We start from the raw sequence: 22,255 nt of genomic DNA, 5'->3' as shown, positions 1-22,255 counted from the left end.
TTTATTATAATTAGCAGATGTGCAGAAACACTTGGTCAGTTCCAGGTGGTCACTGCTGGAGTGTGCAGAGCTCTTCTGCTGGCAAAACCCACCTCTCCCTTCAGGGGGCTGGACACCCCTCACTCCCCTGCCCGTTGACTAGATTTAAGTGTTTTAATCTGCACCCTGAATCCTGGGATTCAGGGATCTTGGATTTGGGATGTTCTGGGATATCCAGCCTGTCTGCAGCAACTGGTCAATAGAGGGGTGGGGTCTTTGTAAGCTGTTTGTCATATTTCTTGCTCCTGTGCAAGTCTGACTCCCACTGATACTAGACATTTTTCACAGCTGAACCAAGCCCTTAGCATCCATTTTTGTCATGTCTTAACATGTCTTCCACTGAGGTCCACTCTAGCTTACATTTTCCAATATGCCCATTGCTTTTAGTCCTTTATTATTATTATAAATTATTACTAAGGGCTATTAGCTATTAAGCATAGCTATTAAGTCTGCATTATGTGGAGGGTAATTTATGCTGAGTCCTAGTATGGGTTTTATCCTCCTGGATTTTTACATTCAAATTATGTGTTCTTCTATACATTTTAATGTTTCTTTTTTATTTAGGAAGTAGTACAGTAATTTTAGTAATACAGCTTAGTTATACAGCCTTGCAAACACAGCGTTAACTGCTGCTTTTCTGTTTGCAGGTGTAGAGAGAAGTCCTACCCTTCCGACCTGCCGTCTGCCAGTGTCATCATCTGCTTCTACAACGAAGCCCTTTCCGCGCTGCTTCGCACGGTCCACAGCGTCCTGGATCGCACCCCCGCCTACCTCCTTCATGAAGTTATTCTGGTGGATGACAACAGTGAATTGGGTACGAGACCATTCTAGTGTTTTTTTGGTGACCGTTTACACTTTTTCCTGGCTCGTGACCTGCCTGTCTCTTCCTTTATTAATTTGTCCAAATAAAAATGGAGAAGCCCGGGTGTAAAACTGATTTGTACTGCTCTCTGTATCTGCGAGGTGCCTGTGTAGACACCTGACCTTCTGAGAAGTCCCAAAGGGCATCCTGGTGGACACTCCTGCTGATTTTGCTGATGAGCTTTGAATGGTTGTGTTTATATGACACTACAAGCTTCAAAACCTGTTTCTGTAAGGGATGAGGGGATGGTTAAGCAGCTGTTGGTAGGTCAGCTGACTTCAACAGTGCAGCAGCCTGCAGCACATCTCACTGGGCGTCTGTGATGCTTGGGGTAGGTACATTGATTTTATTACCCCATGTTTTGTAGACTTGAGACTTTCAGTGCCTGCTCTGGAAGGACTTGCTTGCCCATAGCTTCACCTGCAGCCTAGAAAAGAAGCTGATGTGGCCTTAGGGAAATGCTGTGGCCAGGTCTTGCTACTTGTGGTTGGGGATGGTGGGCTCAGAGCTCAGCCTGGGCCCAGGACTCTGCCTGGCTCTTGCACAGCCCCTTGTGGCCACCCTTTGAGTAGCTCTTGCTGGGTTTTCAGTGTGTTTTGTATTAGATTCATTTTTAGTTCATACAATGAACTCCCCTGGTCTTACAACTTGTGTTCTGGCTGAAAGTCTCACTTTCTTGTGAGACTGGCTAGACACGCACAGCGTAGAATGCAGTTCTCTTGCAACTAGTTTGTTTCTGTGAGACCTGATCAAATGTTAAAATACAGGAGAGAACAAAGAGGAAGCACTGTTCCTCTCCGGTAAGCATGCGTGTGTAGATTTAAAAGCATTTTTTATCCTTCTGTGCTCTGGAAGCCATATGTACCTTTTGTTACAAATTGTAGATTCCCTGGTGCAATTTATTGCTTTCAAGTTTCATAAATTTCAGCACTCAAATTACTTCAAAATTTAGTCTTTTCAGTATGGTAGTGCATTTAGTTATCGTGCTCTGGTTCTGACCTTTTGCTTTGTGAGAGGCCACATTAGTCTCAAAGTGTTCAAGTGGCTACTCTTGCATTTCTGACTTGAAATAAACACAATTTGAAACACAGGATTTGAAAAGATGCTCTTTGGACAAAGCAATCCTGCTCTCAGTGGTGAAGCTACTAATATTTGCACTGCTGCTTACTTTTATTTGATGGGATTTTGTAACTGGAAGAAAGCAAAGCTAGTTTGATGTGAAGCCAATTTGGTGTCTGGGGAAATGGACTAAGACTTGTCTTTGATTCTGCCACAGATCCCATACATGAGCCTGCAGGAATTGCTTAATCTCTTGGCCTCTTTGGTCTTTATTTATTTTCCCTGAAATACATACACAGTGCTTTTCTTGGTATGAAATTCAGATGAAATTCTGCCTTTTTCCCTCCATGTTAATCATAGCAGCTCAGCTGCCCGTCAGTGCTGCTGTGCAGAGCTCCGATCTTTGCCTTGAAACTCGAGAGGCTCCTTTTTTTAAAGCCCCTTTTACCAGGCAGGTACAGATGATGCAAAAAGACAAATACAGATAGTGAAAGCCATCCTCGTGCTGCTTTCTAAAGCTGTCAGTATTTGCATTGGTGTATGGAACACTAGTGACTTGGGTTACTTGTTTCTGTGAAAAGGCTTTCATTAATTTTGCTACAAATGTCAGACTGCCACCACTGTAATAATTTGGAAGAAAAATGCACATGTCTCTGTGCACGTGTGAGGTTGTGTTTTGATTTGTATGTTTTTAGCAGCAGTAATTCCTGTTGGCCTAGGGCTTCCAGTTAAAACTTTAATATAATACGACTGAAGTATTTGCAAACAGCAAAAAAAAAAAAAAAAAGGCAGTATAATATGTATTATAATACGTATTTAAGAAGCTAAAGATAAGTATAAAGCCTGAGGCAGTGGCAGGGCGTAGACAAGCTGGGTGGTAAAATACAATTGCATCCAGTCATTTAACTTGTGTTCTCCTTCTCTCAGCTGACTTAAAGAAAGACCTGAGTGAATATGTCAAGACTCAACTTCCCAAAACCACCAAGTTGGTAAGAAATGAGAAACGGGAAGGCTTGATCCGAGGAAGGATGATTGGAGCCTCTCATGCCACAGGTACAGCAGCTTCTTTCTCCTTTCCTTTGCACACTGGGACCATTTATAATTGGGTGACTTCCAGCAGGGCAGCTCTTTTGACTGCTGAATATTGGATGGATGTGGTGGCTTCAGCCTGCTGTGAGTCGTGCTCTGTTCCAAGCAGGGAAAAGAAGATCTTTGGAGAATAGTAGTTCAGAAAGATATTTGAACAACTATTATGAGATGTAGGTGACTAAAAATACTAACCTGCATCTCTCTATGGCTGTTTTTGTGTTAAACTTTGTTGTAACAGCTAACAAGTGTCTGCAGTAATACTTGTAGGGTGATGATTGCAGACCTTACTTATCCAGCATTGCTTGGATATTGGAATTCTTGCATCCTGTTACTGGTCATGATCTATGTGGAACCTTCTGCAGCATTTTGTCATAGCTTTACTAAACTAGCCCTCACCAAAGACTTTTCTGTTACCCACTTAATGAGGTGAGATTTAGAGCGGGTCAGAGAAACAGCAGAACAAAACCAGTATTTGAAAAGATTGGTAGGGCAGAGTAGGATCTTTCTTATTCCTGCTCTCAAAGAGCCTTGTCTCAAACATCTCCTTCAAAGCTGGAAGTTGTGTTTGCCATTTTGGAGCAATGGCTTTACATGAGAATTTGCTCCCCTATGAAGGGAGGGAGTAGCAAAACTTTAAACTGGCTTCTGATTCTCTCATCTCGTGGATCTGTTTCTCGCACGAGGCTTCCAGTTGTCACAGGAAGTGTTAATTGGGATAAACTGGATCTGGTGCTTTCCATATGCTGTGTGCATTTTACCATAAATGCTCCCTGGTTAAGTTCAGTGGCATTTGAGAGCGTATGTGCTACTTTCTCAATATTTTTTTGAGTGGTGGATAAAGTCTCTTTATTGGTGTTTGCTCATTAGCAATGTAATGGTATAATTCGGAGAGAAAATTGTGATTGCAGTTTCCAAACTCTGCTAGGACTCATTTGACTTAGAGCAATTTTAAGTCACTTTAGTGCTCTTCTGAACTGCTACAATATTTCTTTTTTTCCCCACTCATTCAAATACTGTCTGTTGTTAATGGGTGACTCATTATGGGTGACTCATTATGTTTGTGTGCTTGTTTTCTGTAAATCCCTTTACCACATAATTTAAAATTGCATATATTTTTTTTCTAATGCTCTGGAATAAAATTTAAAATGACTTTTAGACAATTTAGCCAGAAGATCTCTCACAGACTGAACTGTCCTCCCTGACCATGGCCGTATAAAATAACGGGACTGATTTTTTTCAAAACTGAAGTGTTCCTTGGTCTAAGACTGGTTTTTGCTATTACAGTTTAGGACTTTTACTCTACTTTAAGCTGGTATGAATCCACAGCAAGTGTAAAGCTAATGAAATAAGGAGATATTCTATATTTAGTTCATATCCAGGAATTGAAACTCTGTGTTTTGGGTTATAAAGGAAAGCAAATTAGGATGGTTTGGCTTAAAATCTCCACATCTTAGTTGCAACAGCAACTGGATGGCTGCTGATGTCTGATATGGAGAGACTGACTCCAGAGTGATCGGAGTTGGGAGCTGCATCCTGAGGGGGACGGTCTGACCCAGCCTCTTCGTCCCTGGCTCCCTGGGTAGTGTTGAATTAGACCTGAAAGGTGTCCTGTGTGAGGGCAAAGGCGCTGCCCTTGGGATGCCTGGCCAGCATCACACGGGCTCTTAGCGTTAGTGAACTCATCCTGATAGTTTATTTAATGCACAAACCTCTGCTGAGCCTGGTATGAAACAACTCTAAAATCCTGTCAAGGGAAAATATCTAAGTGCCCACTTGAGAAATTCATGTGAAAAATGGATGTGAATAGCGAGGACTCAAGGCTGAGAGCTGGGCCTGTTGAGCCTGGAGAAGAGAAGGCTGAGGGGGGACCTGATCAGTGTCTATAAACACCTCGAGGGAGGGAGTGAGGAGGAAGGGGTGGCCTCTTTTTGGTGGTGGCCGCTGATAGAACTAGAGGAAACGGCCACAAACCAAGGCACCAAAAGTTCCTCAGGAAGTTAAGGAAAAAATTCTTGACAGTGAGGGTGCCAGAGCCCTGGACCAGGCTGCCCAGAGAGGTTGTGGAGTCTCCTTCTCTGCAGACCTTCAAAACCTGTTTGGACGCAGCCCTGTGCCACGTGCTGTAGGTGACCCTGCTGGAGCAGGGGGTTGGACCAGATGATCTCTAGAGGTCCCTTCCAACCTTAAGGGTTCTTTGCTTTTGTGCTTCTGTTCCCTTAATGCTCCCCCCGACCTTTGCCCCCCTGTGCGTTTTGGCCTCCATAGGAAAAGTCCTCGTGTTCCTGGACAGTCACTGCGAGGTGAACGAGATGTGGCTGCAGCCTCTGCTGAGGCCCATCAGGGAGGACCGCAGGACCGTGGTGTGCCCCGTCATCGACATCATCAGCGCCGACACGCTCGCCTACAGCTCGTCGCCCGTCGTGCGCGGCGGCTTTAACTGGGGCCTGCACTTCAAGTGGGACCTTGTTCCCCTCTCCGAGCTGGAAGGGCCCGAGGGAGCCACGGCTCCAATCAAGTAAGGTTCCTCCTGCGTGGTGTGGTCTACTGGCTCTATAGATAGAGAGACAGTAGAGAGAAAGAGATAAGAGCTCTCAGCAGCACTTCTCAAGCTTCAATTGAACTTCCAGTATCTAATCCTAGCTTAAATATGTCCATATTGGATCAAGAAAACACACCTCAGAGAATTCTTACATAACAGCATCTTTTGCTGAAGATATAAGACTTAAAGAACTTATGTTACTCTGTAGAAATCTGACTAGTAATTTCATTTTTGAGCTGTGCATTGATGTGAATTTGTCTCCAGGCTGTTGATGTTTAGCTTAATAATATTTTTTGATAACTATATTACTAGCAGCCTGCTTATCCCCCTAATATAGGCTCTGTGAGGAAATGCTAATGAACTGCCAGTTTGGAAGAATATTCTTGTGGTAATAGGAAGGTGGTTTCATAGCTCATGGGAGGGACTATTAGAGCATTTAATAATCTTCTATGTCAACATCTTTTTTAATTTTTGTTAATATTATTCTTTCTCAGGCAAGCATTTATTTTGTCATAACGCTTCCTAACTGAACACACATGGATATGAAAAACATCTTTAAAACATTAACTGTGCCTTTGCAGAATGTGGCCAACACCAGAAGCTGTCGGGCTGTTGAAAGCCTGACTTTTGTGGTCTAAATTGTTGGAGACGTTTTTTGGGGGGGGAAATATCATTAAATATGATATTAATTATATCCATGCTGGGACTTGAAAGCATCATTTACCCATTGACCTGTGCAGAACTGGCAGTGTCTGCCTCCTCCTGGACATGTAACCCTGCTATGAAAAAATGCCAGCAGACACCTACGTTAGCACGTATAGCCCAGACCCAAGACCAGTAGTGCCCCAGTGTGAAACCCATCCTGAGAAAAACTGCTGCTGACAAGAGCAGTGGGAAGGAGCCAGTTGTGCTGTTCCTACCTACAACTCTCCCTCTCGGTACAGAATCCAGGATCCACAAAATGCAAAAGCTTGCCTTCCTGGCTTATGCTCTTTAAATCTGAATCTTGTTAGGGAGTTAGTACTTGTTCTAATTTAATTTCAGTAGTAATGAGTCCTCTGGATTCTGGTTTTTAATGTCTGCAGCATTGAAACTTTCTTCTGTAGGTCTAAATATAAAGCTTACAACTAGCAGCTTTAGCCAAGTGCAGTGGTTTGTATGATATAGGAGATCTTCAATATTTCTTTTTAGGTCACCTACTATGGCTGGAGGCCTGTTTGCTATGGATCGTGAGTACTTCAATGAACTGGGACAGTATGACAGTGGCATGGACATCTGGGGAGGAGAGAACCTGGAGATCTCTTTTCGGGTAATGTAGTTTTTATGTGTACTGGAGTATGAGCATCAGCGTCGGGCTGCTTCACTTCTCTGTGTGCAGATTATTTAGCAATTGAGTAGCTATTTACATAGAAACTGGCACTTCTGTCTGCATAAAGGATGCCCTCAGCACACAGTTTATACAGTAATTTTCAACTTAAGTTTAAGAAGGAAGATTTGGGGTGTTTTCAGCTGTATAGTTAATTTTGTGGGGTTTCTTTGGTGCTTATTAAGCATATAAAGAAGCACAGGAAGTGTACTAGTCATGTAAACTGCAATGAGCTTATGATAATTGTGTGGAGAATTTCAGAAGCCAGTTACAAGGCAGACATAAGGCTCACAGCAGCAATGACTGAGTAAGTTTATAAAGTTTTTTGTGGGGCATTCTGGACACTACAGCTTCTTGAGGGCTTGGAAATGTAATTGTTGATAAGTACATAGAGCAGAAGCATGTAAGAGTCGACTTGGACAGAAAAATAATGAGAAAATGGTTATCAGACGATTCTATCGTGGTACTTCACTGGGGTTGCTGTATTTTGCCCCACTTCTCCCCTGAAAGAAAATCAAAACTTTCCATGTTCAGCATCGTGTTTGCATCTTGAGTTATGTAAAACTGATTCACAAATAGGTTTGGCAAGTCTGCCTAAAAATGAGACGCACATCATTAACAAATATGCAAAACATGGTTACAAGTTGCAGTTAACTTTTTTTTTTTCAGAGAAATCTGTTCTCTAATTGCATCATTAGAGATATTTGGAAGAGAGATCAAAAATAAGAATGGGCCTTCAAACTGAACTGACTCTAAAGGAGTGTGTAGTGAATAAGAAAAATTTCAAATTTTCAGCGAGAATGTAATTGTTGGATGTATGGATAGGAGAGCAGGGAGCAGAGATGGATTTTTGTTCTTGTTATGCAGTACGCTAAGTTTTGATGATAAGGGCTTTGAAAAATAAGACAATATTTAGAGAGCATATAATATTTGGAAGCCCTGCCTCCTTGGGAAAGTGCTGATAAGAAGGTTTTGGTCTATTTAGTTTATCCAGGAGGTGTAAGAGTGATTTGATTATAAACTGCTTGTGTGAGAGGAGTTCCTCTTTAAGCTCAGAGAACAACGTGCCAATCTAACAAAGGTCCAATAGTTTTAATTTGCTGGAAGATTAAATTTGAAAAGAAAATCATGAAAAGTAGTCGATGAAAGTGCAAATGAAGTAATTTTGGATTGAATAGAGCTTGACTTAAACACCTAAATGCAGTGTCTGTGTATGAGCAATATTTATGAGTTTCTATATAGTAAATAGAGGTAAACAACTGTGTAAAATGGGTACTTGCACTTGATTGAAAAATCTCTCCAGGCTCCACTGATGGTGTTGACCATCATCTGTTATGGAAGTGTAGGCATGTAACTCTCCCATAGACAAATAAATTCAGGTAACTTAACCATGGAGCTGAATCCCAGGCTGGGTACTTCAGAGTGCTCAAGTAGATTGTTAGAGCATAAAGCATTAGAAATTTATCGTATTTGTGTTTTGTGAAAGGCGAGGTGTATGTTTATATGGAAGGTCTGGTGACATGACCCCAAAAAAGGTCTTTTCTAACTTGCAAATCTAATAATTTCACTTGTCTGAAGGCATGGCACGTAGGAGAACAGTGCAGACACCTAATCCCGTCATCAGGCATAAAGATACCTAAGTATCTCTTGAAGAAGGGGAGGGAGGTAGTGAGCCTGGTGGATATTCCTGCCCTGAGGTTTGTTCTGCTCTTGTGTGGACAGATCTGGATGTGTGGGGGGAGACTTCTGATCATCCCCTGCTCCAGGGTGGGACACATTTTCCGGAAAAGACGCCCCTATGGCTCACCGGGGGGCCAGGACACTATGGCTCATAACTCGCTGAGGCTGGCCCACGTGTGGATGGATGAATATAAGGTAAGAGATGCTTCCAGGCCACAAAATGGGGCTAACTGGGTTCTTGTCAAAGGGCTGTTTCCTGGCGAGGTGTTGATGATGCCAATAGGAGCTTGCTGCTGTATTCCCATTTCCTAATGTTTGTTTTGACATGAATTTGAGGTCTCTAGGACTGTGACGTAGCTTCTGAGCGCTCAAGTTTACTCCTTGTTAATCCTGCCTTCATTTCTGCTCCTTGAGGAAACTAAATCGTGCCTTTTCCATCAAGTAAAGTATGATGAACGAGCTTGTCAGCTCTCCATGGTTCCATATCCAAATGGATATTACATGGCAGCCTTACACTGCTCTGTGCCTTCGGGTTCCCTGCCAGGGAGCCCGGAGTGTTTATTGCTTGTTTGCCTTGTGTTTTAATTAGCACTCTGATTCTTGGAGTCTGTGTAACCGTGGTAGGTCAATGGGAACTGACTTTTGCATTCATGCTAGCAATCTTCCAGCTTTCAGACTGAAATCCTAATGTTTTCAAATGTACATCGAGCCTTTCACCTGTCTTTGTGAAGCCCTGATCTCACTGATACCTCAGTTATTTTGCCTTCTGAGACCACAGGGTTTGCTTTGGAGTTGGGTCTTATAGTCCGTGTAATTTATATAAATTTGCAATTTATACAATTGCAATTTCAATTTACTTATAGAAACACAATTCATACAAAATGCAATCTTTAAATTTCTTAACAGCTGGGGTTTTGAAGCCCATCCTTTATCTTGATGCTCTGTCACTTTGAGGAATTTATTAGGGATCATTAACTTTATCTCCCTGCTCCATCTCTGTAATGCATTTGGAGATTAGATCCAGCACTTTAATGGGGTCTGGGCACAGTTGTGTGGTGATTAACGATGGCTTTCTCTGAGGGCTGGAGTTGATTCTTTGTTATCGCTTTCAACTAATACTGCTTTGTGCAAAACCCACTCAAACCACTGGTTTTAGGGTCCCTGATCAGTTTTGTGCTCTGACCTTTTCCGGCTGTTTCTAACCTAATTCCCTGGTAGCTGCCAGGCTCTCATTATCACAGGTGTGTGGAGGGAAGGCAGCTCTGGAGATATTTTTATCCTTACAAATATAGCTCAAATATTACTGCCAAATGAGCCTTGTTTGCTGAAATGATTGTATGATAAATAGCACCAAGAGAAGACTTAGGGGGCCTGCTCTGCAGCAAAGAGCCAATTGCAGTATTTAAAGAAATTAAAGAAATTGTGTGATGGAAGCACCAAAATTTACATTTTGCTTTGACAATTATGAGAAGGTGCAAGCTTATTATTTTAGCAACAATAGAATGTGGTTTTCTGGGTGTGATAAATACTTTTGAAGCTTACCTGCTGTAAATAAAACTTGGAGGATTCTACAAATAGGGGAAAAAATTCCAAACAGGTCACCTGACGTTCTCTTCTCTTTGTTTCCATTAAATACAGGAGCAGTATTTTGCTTTGAGACCTGAGCTAAGGACCAGGAGCTATGGAAATATTACTGACCGTGTAGAACTGAGAAAAAGACTGAACTGCAAGTCATTTAAGTGGTATTTAGATAATATCTATCCTGAGATGCAAATATCTGGCCCCAATGCCAAAGCTCAGCAGCCGGTTTTTATTAATAGAGCGCAAAAGCGACCAAAAATAATCCAGCGTGGAAGGGTAAGATCAACTTTTTCTTAAAACTCCAGAAATCTGTCTTATGAATTTTTCTTTCAGGAAGAAATTTGAGGTTTGTTCAATAATGTGTGAAATGGTGCACTTCCGTAGAGGAGAGAGGTTTTAGTATTGCAGTGGATTTTGTTTTCAAGATAACTAATTTTGTGTTTTCAGACAAAAGTAACTCAGTCTGACCCTAATCTGTATTTCAGGTTGTCTTCAGACTAGATACTATTTAATTGAGGCCTTTTACCTGTAGGCTTTGAACTGAAGTTTTGAAGTCTTTAGGGTGCTTTTTCTTGGCTGTTGCCAAGTAGAAGTGGGGGAATATATTTTTATGTGTATTCACAAAGAAAATCTGGACAAAGATTTACCTTTTAACTCTGACTCCTATGGATTTATATGCAGACAGAGACAGAATTGCACCTCTTCTAATTTTGGCTGACTTCTGACTTCTAAATTTTGGCTGACATAAGGGTACATGTGTGTATTATGCTTCCAAAATCCTGGATAGCTCCAAAGCCGAGCGAACTTTGTCAGGGTTTCCTCTGTGAAAGAGAAGCCCTTTGAGTGAACTGTTTCATGTGCACGTAGATAAGGGATAACAAGAGATTCCAGCCTTGACCATTAACTGGAAGCTCTGGCTGTGACTGGAGCCTCTCCAGGTCTGCACAATCTGCTGCAAGTTGCTGCTCCTGCAGGTAGATCCAGGTTGGAGGCCCTGAGATCTCAGACCCATGCACAGAATCAGGTTTCTGGGGCCCAGGTCTTGCAGAAGGCTCTTTAATGGTGTCCCAGCCCAGCCCTGAAGTTACTCATCAGGGCAAACCCAAGCAGTTTCCCTGAATGCCACTGTTCCAAAGAGCTGATCCAGGCTCTCCTCTAGGCAGACACTTCCCACCACCCCCTGAAATGCAGTGGCTTTCTGCTTTTGTTCACACAGATCCTTAGCTTTAAAAAATGTTGATGTGGGGAGAAGCTCCCGAGGGATGCAGTTGTCTGGGCAACCACAAAAAGGAGCAGCTTTTCTAGTGGTGATTTCTCATATTTTGGTTTATTGTGTTTTTAAAAGGCTTCTGGGTTTTCTTCTTTAACCCTTTAAAAGGAGGGAGGGAAGATGCAGAAAAAGGCAGTTCCGAAGCTTGGTTCCATGTAAACTCATTCCAGATGCCTGTAAGGAACAGAATGGTCAGCCAATGTCACCACTATGTGCCAAACTTCTCAGGATTCAAAATGAATCACTCAAAATTCCAGCTTATTCCCCCAAAACTAGTTGGGCCAGAGATGAGTGGTAATTTGACAGTTGGGAAGAGCTATGATAATCACAAGCTGTGATGGTGCTTAGTGGTGTTATCAAATGTTGATCATTGTGGTCAATAAAAGCAGGGGCAAATGATGTAAAACTCACGTAGCTCTGTGAGCTGGAAGCTGAATATTGAGTTATGCTGTGGATGAGACTGTGCACCAAGAATCCCTGGGGAGCGTTGCTCTGGAAGTTGTCATTTAATCCCTACATATGTTGAAGATAGGAGAAACACGGTGCACTTGAGAGAGCCTGTGGTGTTTTGGGAACTGCCAGGGGTGAGACTTGGAGGAGAATCACAGAATGGCTGAGGTTGGAAGGGACCTCTAGGGATCATCCAGTCCAACCCCCGCTCCAGCAGGGACACCCAGAGCACGGGGCACAGGGCGGCATCCAGGTGGGTTTGGAGACCTCCAGAGAAGGAGACTCCACAGCCTCCCTGGGCAGCCTGTGCCAGGGTTCTGGCACCCTCACAGGGAAGAAGTTCCTCCTCACATGGAGATGGAACTGCCTGTGTCGCAACTTGTACCCATTGCCCCTTGTCCTGTCCTGGCCACCACTGAGAAGAGCTTGGCCCCTTCCCCTCTACATTCCCCCTTCATATCCTCTCTCAGTCTTCTCTTCTCCAGAGAAAACAGGCCCAACTCAGCCTCTCCTCACACAAGAGATGCTCCAGTTCCTTAATCATCAGAGGGTTATTTGTTGTGCACTTCTCAATTCTTGGTGTCCTGTGATGCTGTAGTTATTTCTGTCCTGCTGTTGTTGGAAGTGCCTTTTGGTTTCTCAGGAATCCAACCGAATTAATATGAAGGACAAGGCAACAGCGTGTCCATAGTGAAGTGAGCAGAGCAGCCAGCCCGGCCTCGAGTTCAGGACAACAAAACATATTTTCCCTTTCCCTTTGGCTCCCAATTGAGCAGTTATTAATACAGGTGCCACCCACGGAGCCTGGGGCTGTGCCCTGCCAGGCAGGAAGCCCCAGAGCTGTGGCCAGAGCCGGAGCGTTTGCCCTGCTCTGCTCTCCACTACCCGCAGGCAGCATCTGTTGCCTGAATAGCCTCCCCCCAGCACATTAATGGGGGAAAAATGAAAACGTGGGATGGAAGGAAGAGATTTGTTGACTGCCAGCTCAGGGTGTGCACCATTCTCTCTCCTCCTCTGATCTGTAATTAAAATAATATAGCTGGTAAGTATTTTTTTTCAGTATCTTTTTCAGCTACATAAATGCACTTAATCAAGTTTATAATATCTACTTTCTTGTATTGAAGCACTATCTTTTTCTTTCCTTCCAAAGCAGGGGCTGTGGGAGAGGAATGAGGTATTTAGGGTAAATTGTAGTAAATGTAGTTTGTACAGTACAGTTTAAATTCTTGAGCTAGCGAGTACCTGGGAGCTTAGACTGAAAGAAACCTGTCCTAGAGTGTGTAGTGGCTCCTTGTGTGTCCTGTGCGTTGTGTGTGCTCCACTTGTACCATAAAGATGGAGAAATCTTGAGGCAGTTAGAAAACAAAATAGAATTACTTAATGTTGGCTTTTCTCCATTTTATCTGGAAAACCAAAATGTTTTTTAAAGGAGAATGATCCTTTGTGTCATGGATTTTTTGGTGAGTACACAGACTTATCAAAAGAAACATGTGCAAGACCTCAAATTCACTTTGCTGTGTCCCTCTGACCGTGTTTTCCTTTCACAGCTCTATCACCTGCAGACCAGCAAATGCCTCGTTGCCCAAGGGCACCCGAGCCAGAAGGGCGGCCTCGTGGTGGTGCGGGAATGTGACTACAACGATCCGAACCAGGTACCGCTTCCCAGCGAGCCGGGCCCGTGCTGCACGTGTTGCACACGGTTAATGTGTCCTGCTGGCAAAACACCTCAGCGTAACATCTCCTTTTGGTGCAGGGAGACTGATTTCAGAGTGTTCTTCAAACCACAAGGTTGGCCAAGGAGTCTGCAGAGCTCACTACCTACTAGTGTCAACCGTTTGATGTCACAACCTGTTCTCTTTGTGGGCTGAATCTCTATTTTTGGCTGAAAACTACCCCAGGTGGCACTGGATAAGTTCAGAGGAGCCCCTGCTCAGCACTTGAGGCCTTGTAGACGGGCTCCCAGTCAGTTCTTCATGGTGGCTCCTTCTTGGCCCACTCTCGTGCAGCACATCACTGTGTTTATGTGCTGTTGTAGTGGCTCTGGTGAGTGATTTGTTCCCACCACTAAATAAAGGAGATCTAAGGAGCTTAGAGGCTTTTTTGGCTGCAGCTGAACTGCTAATGACGGGGGTAGCTCTTTTCTAAGGAGAAAAGTCATGAAAGACACTAAATAAATGGCGCATGTCGTGTAATGCAGCACTGCTTCACCAAGGGTTGTGCAACTTGTTGTTTTATGGAACTGGGGACAGTTTTGAGGACAACCAAACTTCAGCAGTCAGTCAATGGAAGTGCTCAATGTCGCACTGTGTGGAGAATCAGCAGCTGAGATGGGTGGTGGAGTTTAAAGCCTGGAGGGTTAAAAATGGTCCTTAATGGAGATGACGACAAGTAACAGCAAAAAGAGCTTATGATGTGGCTGTGGAATTGATTAACCTTAAACTGGATCTTCATTAATATCTCTAGTAATGACTAGAAAGTGGTGCTAGGCAGTGTCTGGGTGAACACAATGTGGCCCTAGATGTGTGTTTGCAGCTGCCACACTGAACCCATCAGTAAATACATCCCTGAGGACCAAACTGTAGCTCCCATGCGCTGAAGATGGATGGTTTTACACTGCAATGGGAAGGGCAGTCAGGATTTTCCAATACGTTCCCTTTCCATAAGCTCCCAGACAGTCAACAAGCCTTCCTGACTATGTAAATGTAGTGGTTGGCACCAGAGACTTCCCACTAACACTGCCAAGGTGCTGAGCTGCCTCCTGAGCCCTTTGGTCTGAGTAGAGAAGCTCAGACTGTTTGTGGTGGAGACCACCCATAGAAAGAGCAGATGAGTCCTCACAGTCACTGTTTCTCCTCTCCCCCTGTGACGTTTCTAATGGGGAACTACCACGTGGTTGGAGGAAGCCTGTTGTTTCCCCCTCCTTATCAGGACCTTCTGCTTGTCTCCCTTCTACAGACAAACTTCAGTCAGTCCTTTGGTGCTGAGACTGATTCATGTTCAGGTTGTTGGTCTCCAGCTCTCTTTCTAATGAGTCTAGCTTAGGTGCAGGAAGCAGCAGCCAGTGTCAGGAACTGGCCCAGATATCTTGGTTTTGCTCTCCAACCATGTACATTTAGCCAACAATGTGGTTTTCTGACATGAGACCTTCTCTCCTAATAAATCCTGAGAATACACTTCAGCCTATTTTCCTTCAGATCCTCTCAATCTTGCTCAAGATGCATGAGAATGTAAAGAAAGAAGACACTTCTTAAGAGTTCCTGCCACTAAAAATAGGGAAAAGCCTTTCCAAGTGTGAGACTCCTTTGACTGCCATTTCTGATAACACCAACTCTGTCCAGCCCATCACAGGGCTCAGTGAGCAGTATAGGCAGGGACTATTTTGTGACCTCTGAGCCAAAGATAGATTTTTTTATGAATAACAGCCTTTGAGTTTTACTTTTTCATAAGCATTTAACAATATTTTCAGCCAGGGGAAGTGTTTTGGCATCCTGTGGCAGTGAATGCCAGAACTTTGCAGTGCTTTCTGAGGAAAAGAAGTATGAAAAGGCAAGAGAGAAGTAGTTCTCAGAGAGGATGTATTTAGAAAATATTCCAAGATTAGGATCTTCCTGTCAGGTATGTTGATGGATATTAGACCTTTATTTACAGACATAACAGAATCAGTAGCCCAGGGTAGTACTGGGAACTCAACACAACTCCTGGAGTGAGTAATGAAAATTTTGTCATGGGAAATGGTTTGAGCAGGAGGGGTGGGATCCAGTCAAGAAAGACCAGTGCACAAAGAGTCTGGAGTGGCGGCAACCAAGAAGCAGAGAAGCTGAATGTGGATTTTGCAAGCAACAGATTGACATAGAATGAGAAGTTTTGCAGTTGAAGTATTTGGAGGAGCTGCCAGGCCCCTCAGAGCAACATGGTCCTCCTTGAAGCCGCCCTGGTACCTGATCCTGGTACCTGGGAGGCAGGTTGAGGAGGCTGGAGGTGGCCCCCATCCCAAAACCTCTGCCCAGGGGCCATGGAAACATTGAGGGGCCTTTGCAAGACCCTGAGAGGCTGGAGGTGTCTCAAATGCAGGAGTCAAAACCGCGAGTGTTGTGGATTCCACCCATAATTGCCATACCAAGGGTTGATGACAGGTGCTAGATACTGTCACAGAGGAAAAGAAAGGGAGCAGCTACCAACTAACCTGGAAAAGAGCAGCAAAGGAGGGTTGGAGATGGAGTAGAATGTCCAAACCTAGACAAACCATTGCCCATGTTTGTGCCCCAGCAGCTAAAACATCATAGCTGTAGCGTTGATCTGATGCAGGCCTAACACCAAGATGCTTTCATGCAAAAGTCTTAAAACCTCCTGTGCCCTGTGCATTTTCCCCAAAGGCGCTGAGCTGACTAAGTGGGTGTCTGAGCAGGAACATCTCTGCCCTGCCCAAGGACTTGAACGGATACTGGATTTGAGAGGGGAATTTCGGAAAGGCACCTTGGACACACGTGTAGCCCTTTGTAAACCCAGCCAGCTCCTGCAGCCTCTGGCTCTGGAGCAGTTTGCAGAGGGCTGTGCTTACTACATCCCTGCATTTCCCTGGGAGGTCTCTCCCTGTCTCTCTGCCTCAGGGAGGGATCTGCGTTTGTCTAATCTCCAAACAGCAGGATCAAATTTGCTAAAAAGTGGGACGATGTATCTGCTTTAGCATGGCAGGCAGGGGGACAGGGGCTTTTCTGGCTAGAACTTGTTGAAACGGTGATTAGCAGCCACTCTGAGCAGGGGGCTGTCCCGGAGCCAGGACCAGAAAGCTGCTGCTGTCAGCATGGCTCGTAGCAGCAGTTACTGCTGTCAACAAAGAGCTGCTTCCCCAGCAGCTCCTGCCCTCCTTCCTCGAGCCCTCACGGGAAGCTGGGGACAAGACAAGGGGGAAGAGGCTGCGGCTCAGGGCCAGCCCTGCCCGGGGCCTCCTGCTCCCGCTGGGATTCCCTGTCCTGCTGCAGGCCTCGCTCCCTGGAAACACGGGTTTCCCTCCTCCACCCCTGGCCCCCCCCGAGCTGTTTTTGGCTGGGGTTGGAGCTGGCAGTTGTTTGAACAGAGATGCCCCTGTTGGTGCCCAGCCTGAGTCGCTCGGTTGTTGGCTGCCTTTTCCCCAAAGCAATGGGCTGCACGGATCGCCCTTCTAGAGGACGGGGTAACGCAGGGTTTGGGTCCCCGTTGTCCGTTTATGTGAACTGATGACACCGGCACCTGCCTCATTTAAAAAAAAAAAAAAAGTGTCATCTTGTTATGGTGAGAGAGACAGAGCTGCCAGCCACGTGGGGGTTTGGGGCAGGAGAAGAGCAGGCAGTCGTCACCAGCAGCAGCACCTTGTAACTACTGTTGAGAAATACAAAGATGAGTGAAAGAGGGGAAAGCAACCCAAGAAGAAAAAAACGTCCAGCTCCTTGCAAAGTCAGGACTAAAACAGTCATCGGTGACGTCTGTAACACAGGGGCCCTGTTTGGAGCTCCATAATGTTGGGGGGGGGGGCTGGTTATTTTTCTCTCTCTCTTCATCGCTTTCCAGCATCCCGTGAGGGTGGGATCGAGGTTGGTGACTGGGCGCCGGCCCCTCCGAGGGCAGCGCTGCGCACGGGGCCCTGGCCGCAGCTCCCAGCCCCGTCCTCGCCTGGTGCGGCAAGGCTGCTCCCCGCCGCTGGCCTTCTGCCTCCCTTCTGGCGGCTTCTCTCTGGCGTTTGCATTTTGCTCTGTCTTTCTTCTCCTTTTAATAAGTTCCTGGCACCTCCTGCCACTTGCCCATTCTCTGCTCTTTAATCCTGCCCGGCTTTCTCAGGCCAGGTTTAAGCTGGAAGGTCTGGCCCCTGTGGGCCGTGTCTCAGTGCGGGGCCCTGAGCGCCTCCTGCCTCGGGCTGTGCCTGGCAGGAGCGGGGTTGGCGCCCTCCACAAGGGCCAGTTTTAGCTCCACCACACCAAGGAGAAGTGACACCAGGTTGCTCACAATGCAGCATTTTAGGCTTTGGGTGTCACACAGCTTGCTCCAGAGTAACCTGGGGCTCGTCCTCACAGGCGGCGCAGGGTGACACGGAGCCTGTGTGGGACACGGGGCGCAGGGCTGGGGTGACCGGCTCACGGTCGCCACGTCTCCTCCCGCAGGTCTGGGTTTACAACGAGGACCACGAGCTGATCCTGAACAACCTGCTCTGCTTGGACGTGTCGGAGACGCGCTCTGCGGACCCGCCGCGCCTCATGAAGTGCCACGGCTCGGGCGGCTCGCAGCAGTGGACGCTCGGGGTGAGTGAGCGAGCGAGCGGCGCGCGGGCGGCGCGAGCGGCCCCGGCCGCAGCGGCGCCGCCACGGGCCCCTCTCCTCCCCGCAGAGGAACGGCCGCCTCTACCAGGTGTCCGTGGGGCAGTGCCTGCGGGTGGCGGACGCGCGGAGCCACAAGGGCTACGTGGCCATGGCCATTTGCGACGGGTCCCTGCCGCAGCAGTGGCGCTTCGAGGGCTGAGGCGGCACCGGCCCCGCAGCGACGCTCCAGCCCCAGCGCGTGGACGGGCGCCCGCCTGGACCTCCCGCAGCCCCAAACTGGGCTCAAAAGTAAGAAAAACGATGCGGTTACGTTGCCCAAACGTGCGAGATCTTTTTTTTTTAGCTGTGAGCAGCTTTTAAATGACAGCGACAGGACGGCGGCCTCAAGCGTTTCAGACACAGCGTCTCATTAGTTTTCAATTCTAGTATGATTTTACTGGCCAAATTATTTTACTTTCACCTGGAAAGTATTTTTATTTCTTTTTATCTTCTGAAAAATGTAATTTAGAATATTTAAGTTCTGGTAATTTCCAGCTTTAGGCCGTTTCCTGTAGTTTGAATTCTTAGCTGTCATTTGTCACCTTGTATTTAAAACAAAGTAACTATTACAAAGTCTATTTTGATGACTGATGACAGTAGCTACATTTAAAATAAAAGTATCATTTTTTTAATTAAGCGGTATCGTGTTTTTATTCATTGTGGCCTCTCCCCTGCCCTTCCCGCGGTCAGGGAGGTGCTGGAGGCGGCGGGGGCGGATTTAGGGACTGATGGATCCATCCCAGGGGTCTCGGGGCAGCCGAGGGGGCCATGGTGGGGCCCGAAGGAGCAGCCAGGGGCGCCGGGCCGGGTGCCCCACGGAGGGGCAGAACCGGTTCTGCCCCGGGTCGGTGTCAGGGGCAGGTTCTGCCCCGCGGAGGGGCCGGGAGCTGCCCTGGGCGCCGCGAAGCAGCCGCCGGATCCGGAGCCTCCGGAGCCCAAGAGGCGGCCGTGCGGGCATCACTGTCCTCGGACACCCCACAAAGCAGCAAGACCAGGGCTATAGCTGTAAAATATTTTTATTTGTAAATGCTGATCTTCTAAATCTGTTTCCACAAATTCCAAAACCCATAACACTCTGTATACTTCAAAAAATTCTTTTTTTGTGTTGTTTTTGTATTTTTTTTGCCAACATTAGATACTATTATACAGAACAGGAAAAAAAACTGTAGGACAAATACTGGTAGGATGTTGGAATATTGTACAAGAGAAGAAAAATATTCAAGAAACAATTTCATACAGCTATTTATCAAGAGAAAAATATATACAATTGATTTATTCTGTAAGATAAAAATACATCATGCCATATACATTACAAGTTCAGAACTGTATTACTGAATATACCAACAGTTTACAGTCCACTTTAATTGTGCACACAAAAAAAAACTTCATTTTTTTTTTTTATATTTAGCCTGTGAAGTGTCAGTACCAGAATTTTAAGTACAAAATAAAAAGCTAACCTGGTTCAAAATGCTGATTAAGTTTCTACAAGCAAACACAAAACAGTGTTTTATTTTTTTTTTAAAGAAATGTAAACAAAACAATCCATACAAACACATCTTTAAATTACATTTTCCAAAACCCTATTGCCAGAGTCCTGCAGCTGCAAGCACGTTACATCTAATTTTTTTTCCTCGTTTTCCTTTTAAGAAGGCTATTACCATATCAGACTTAAGCTCCATCTACATGATTCTATGCTGTTTACATGATTTACTGTAGGCTGAACCGTCACCTAATCCTGACTACTTTTGCTGAAGAAAAAAACCCCAACGTTCAGCCTCTATTTTGGGTGGGTTTTAGCAGTTATTCACAGTTATCACAAATTGTAAGCACAAAAAACCTGACTTAAGAAATAGGGATGCAACAATATAATACAAATAAAATTAATCCATCTAAATTACCCAAACATCTACAAAAGTCAGAGGTGTAATAATATACAGGCCTTGTACCAGGCTTAAGGTTTAATTAATTAAAAAAAAAAATCTAATAGACCACAGCTGAGACTGCTTTAAACGTAAAAAAACCCTCTCTTTAAATTGAGATTTTGGTTATTCCGTAATCGTAATCGCATGTCCGTTAGTACATGAGATCATATTGTAACATCCCTATTGACATTTTTATTATAAGCACCCGAACTGCTGCAGAGTCTGGTAGCATTTGGTCAATAACTATTTTTATACTGTATTTTTTTTTCAAAATATTTACACTTTTGTACAAAGTAACAGAGTTTGTTAGTTCTGCAGGTAACAGCAGCAGCTTGGCTCTCTTCTAACTTTCTTTTTAAAAATAGCTTCATTCACTTATTCAATAATAAATACAAAAAGGTTCTCTTATTTTACAGAAATCAAAAACTACAATAAACTGACTCATGGAATCAAGTATTTAAATGTATTTTAGTGCAAGTTATTTTTTTTCCCTTAGCTCTATCCCTAAGGAAGTCGTTTCAGTACATTCCTTGTTCAGTGGTGTCTACTTTTATTTAAAACTTTTCTTTAATTAGAGGGCCTGCCCCTTTATCAACTAAGGCTGTGGCCAGCACTTTGGACTTCTCCCTTTCGCTGGTGATTTCAGTCTTACATTCATGTGCGCGGCCCGCGCGGCGCACGGCAGACGTCGCTGCTCTGCCCAAGCGAGACAGTTTCTCCTCCGTGAGCTCCAAAACAAAAGTGCTGGACCATCCTGGCGGCTCCGTTCAGCCTCCACGTGGCTGGAAGGTTGAGACAGCTCCAGATTTTGCCGGCTGCTTCTGGTGCTTGGTTTTAGTTTTTTTTTTTGTTTTGTTTTTAATACTTGAGTATTAAAATACTTCCAGAAGTGACTTTTTTTTCCCCCTTCAAAAAGGCAACAATTCTCTGTCGATGAAATCAAAACCGTGAATCACTTCTTCCTGGGGACAAGCAGCCCTCCGGGACAGCAAGGAATGCAGCTCTAGTTCATCCACTTGCGGCAGTTGACAGCTCCACAGTGACAGGGAATCTTGTGCTGGTCGTCCTCGAAATCAAACTTGTAGTCGTAGCAGAGCTGCGAGGGCGGCGGCGGGAGCGTGAGGGGAGCGCGGGCGCCTCCCACCTCGTCCCTCGCCCTCCCGGTGCTCACAGACATTCACAGAATCACAGAACGGTTGGGGCTGGAAGGGACCTCTCGAGATCATCCAGTCCAACCCCCTGCTCCAGCAGGGACACCCAGAGCACAGGGCACAGGGCGGCATCCAGGCGGGTTTGGAGACCTCCAGAGAAGGAGACTCCACAGCCTCCCTGGGCAGCCTGTGCCAGGGCTCTGGCACCCTCACAGGGAAGAAGTTCTTCCTCACATGGAGATGGAACCTCCTGTGTTTCAACTTGCACCCATCACTCCTTGTCCTGTCACTGGCCACAATGGAGAAGAGCTTGGCCCCTTCCTCCCTTCCACCCAACATCCACCCTTCAGGTATTTATACATACTAATCAGATCCCTCTCAATCCTCTCTTCTCCAAGCTAACCAGGCCCAGCTCACTCAGTCTTTCCTAATACAAGAGCTGCTCCATTCCCTTCACCTTCCAACCGTATCAGCTCTCTGAGACTAGTGGCTCTAGTAACAGCGCGAGGGTCTCGAGCTGAACCTGAGCAGCAGGACGTGTCTTAGTCAAGGAACAAATCAGAGAGTCTCCTACCTCCTCCCCCTTCTGGATCCTCCTGCTGGAGCTGATGATGATCTTGTGGCCTCTCTCGAAGGTCACCACCTCGGCCACGCAGTTGGGCGCACACGAGTGGTTGATGTATCTGCACAACAGGGGTGCAAAGGGTTGCGCAGGCAGCCGGCGCCTCCAGCGAGGCCCATCTAGAGCAACCTCAGAGCAACCCCGGCCTCCGGGGGCACCGGCTCCCCAGAAATAACCACGGTACCTGCTAGTGGTTTCTTTACCGAAGGAAAGTGAAGGAAAGTGAAGGAAAGTGAAGGAAAGTGAAGGAAAGTGAAGGAAAGTGAAGGAAAGTGAAGGAAAGTGAAGGAAAGTGAAGG

The 22,255-nt window shown here is 45.6% G+C and overlaps 2 protein-coding genes across 5 annotated transcripts in view; one reads left to right on the top strand and one right to left on the bottom strand.

The window, feature by feature from the left end:
- GALNT11 (polypeptide N-acetylgalactosaminyltransferase 11) overlaps window positions 1-18,882 on the top strand; it is a 36,041-nt gene extending 17,159 nt beyond the window's left edge. For 3 of the 4 annotated variants that reach the window (XM_026051906.1, XM_026051908.1, XM_026051907.1), the window contains exons 4-12: window positions 687-853; window positions 2,888-3,013; window positions 5,315-5,564; window positions 6,780-6,897; window positions 8,677-8,829; window positions 10,273-10,491; window positions 13,483-13,587; window positions 18,067-18,204; window positions 18,290-18,882. In XM_026051906.1, coding sequence (XP_025907691.1) covers window positions 687-853; window positions 2,888-3,013; window positions 5,315-5,564; window positions 6,780-6,897; window positions 8,677-8,829; window positions 10,273-10,491; window positions 13,483-13,587; window positions 18,067-18,204; window positions 18,290-18,421 — 1,408 coding nt within the window. In that variant the 3' untranslated portion in view covers window positions 18,422-18,882. Of the gene's footprint in view, window positions 1-686; window positions 854-2,887; window positions 3,014-5,314; window positions 5,565-6,779; window positions 6,898-8,676; window positions 8,830-10,272; window positions 10,492-13,482; window positions 13,588-13,688; window positions 14,151-18,066; window positions 18,205-18,289 lie in introns of those variants that run through there. The other variant, XM_026051909.1, reaches the window with a different exon arrangement.
- Window positions 18,883-19,453: 571 nt separating this feature from the next.
- Window positions 19,454-22,255, bottom strand: part of KMT2C (lysine methyltransferase 2C) — a 164,518-nt gene continuing 161,716 nt past the window's right edge. The window contains exons 59-60 of the mRNA XM_026051932.1: window positions 21,909-22,017; window positions 19,454-21,279 (exon numbers count right to left, since the gene is read on the bottom strand). Coding sequence (XP_025907717.1) covers window positions 21,187-21,279; window positions 21,909-22,017 — 202 coding nt within the window. The 3' untranslated portion in view covers window positions 19,454-21,186. The remainder of the gene's footprint in view (window positions 21,280-21,908; window positions 22,018-22,255) is intronic.

Source organism: Nothoprocta perdicaria, unplaced genomic scaffold (genome assembly GCF_003342845.1).
Source record: "Nothoprocta perdicaria isolate Ctin4 unplaced genomic scaffold, notPer1 scaffold_80, whole genome shotgun sequence".
In the NCBI taxonomy this organism is placed as follows: domain Eukaryota; kingdom Metazoa; phylum Chordata; class Aves; order Tinamiformes; family Tinamidae; genus Nothoprocta; species Nothoprocta perdicaria.
Note: the sequence above shows the minus strand (reverse complement) of the source record. Positions and strands in the feature narration are given on the sequence as shown.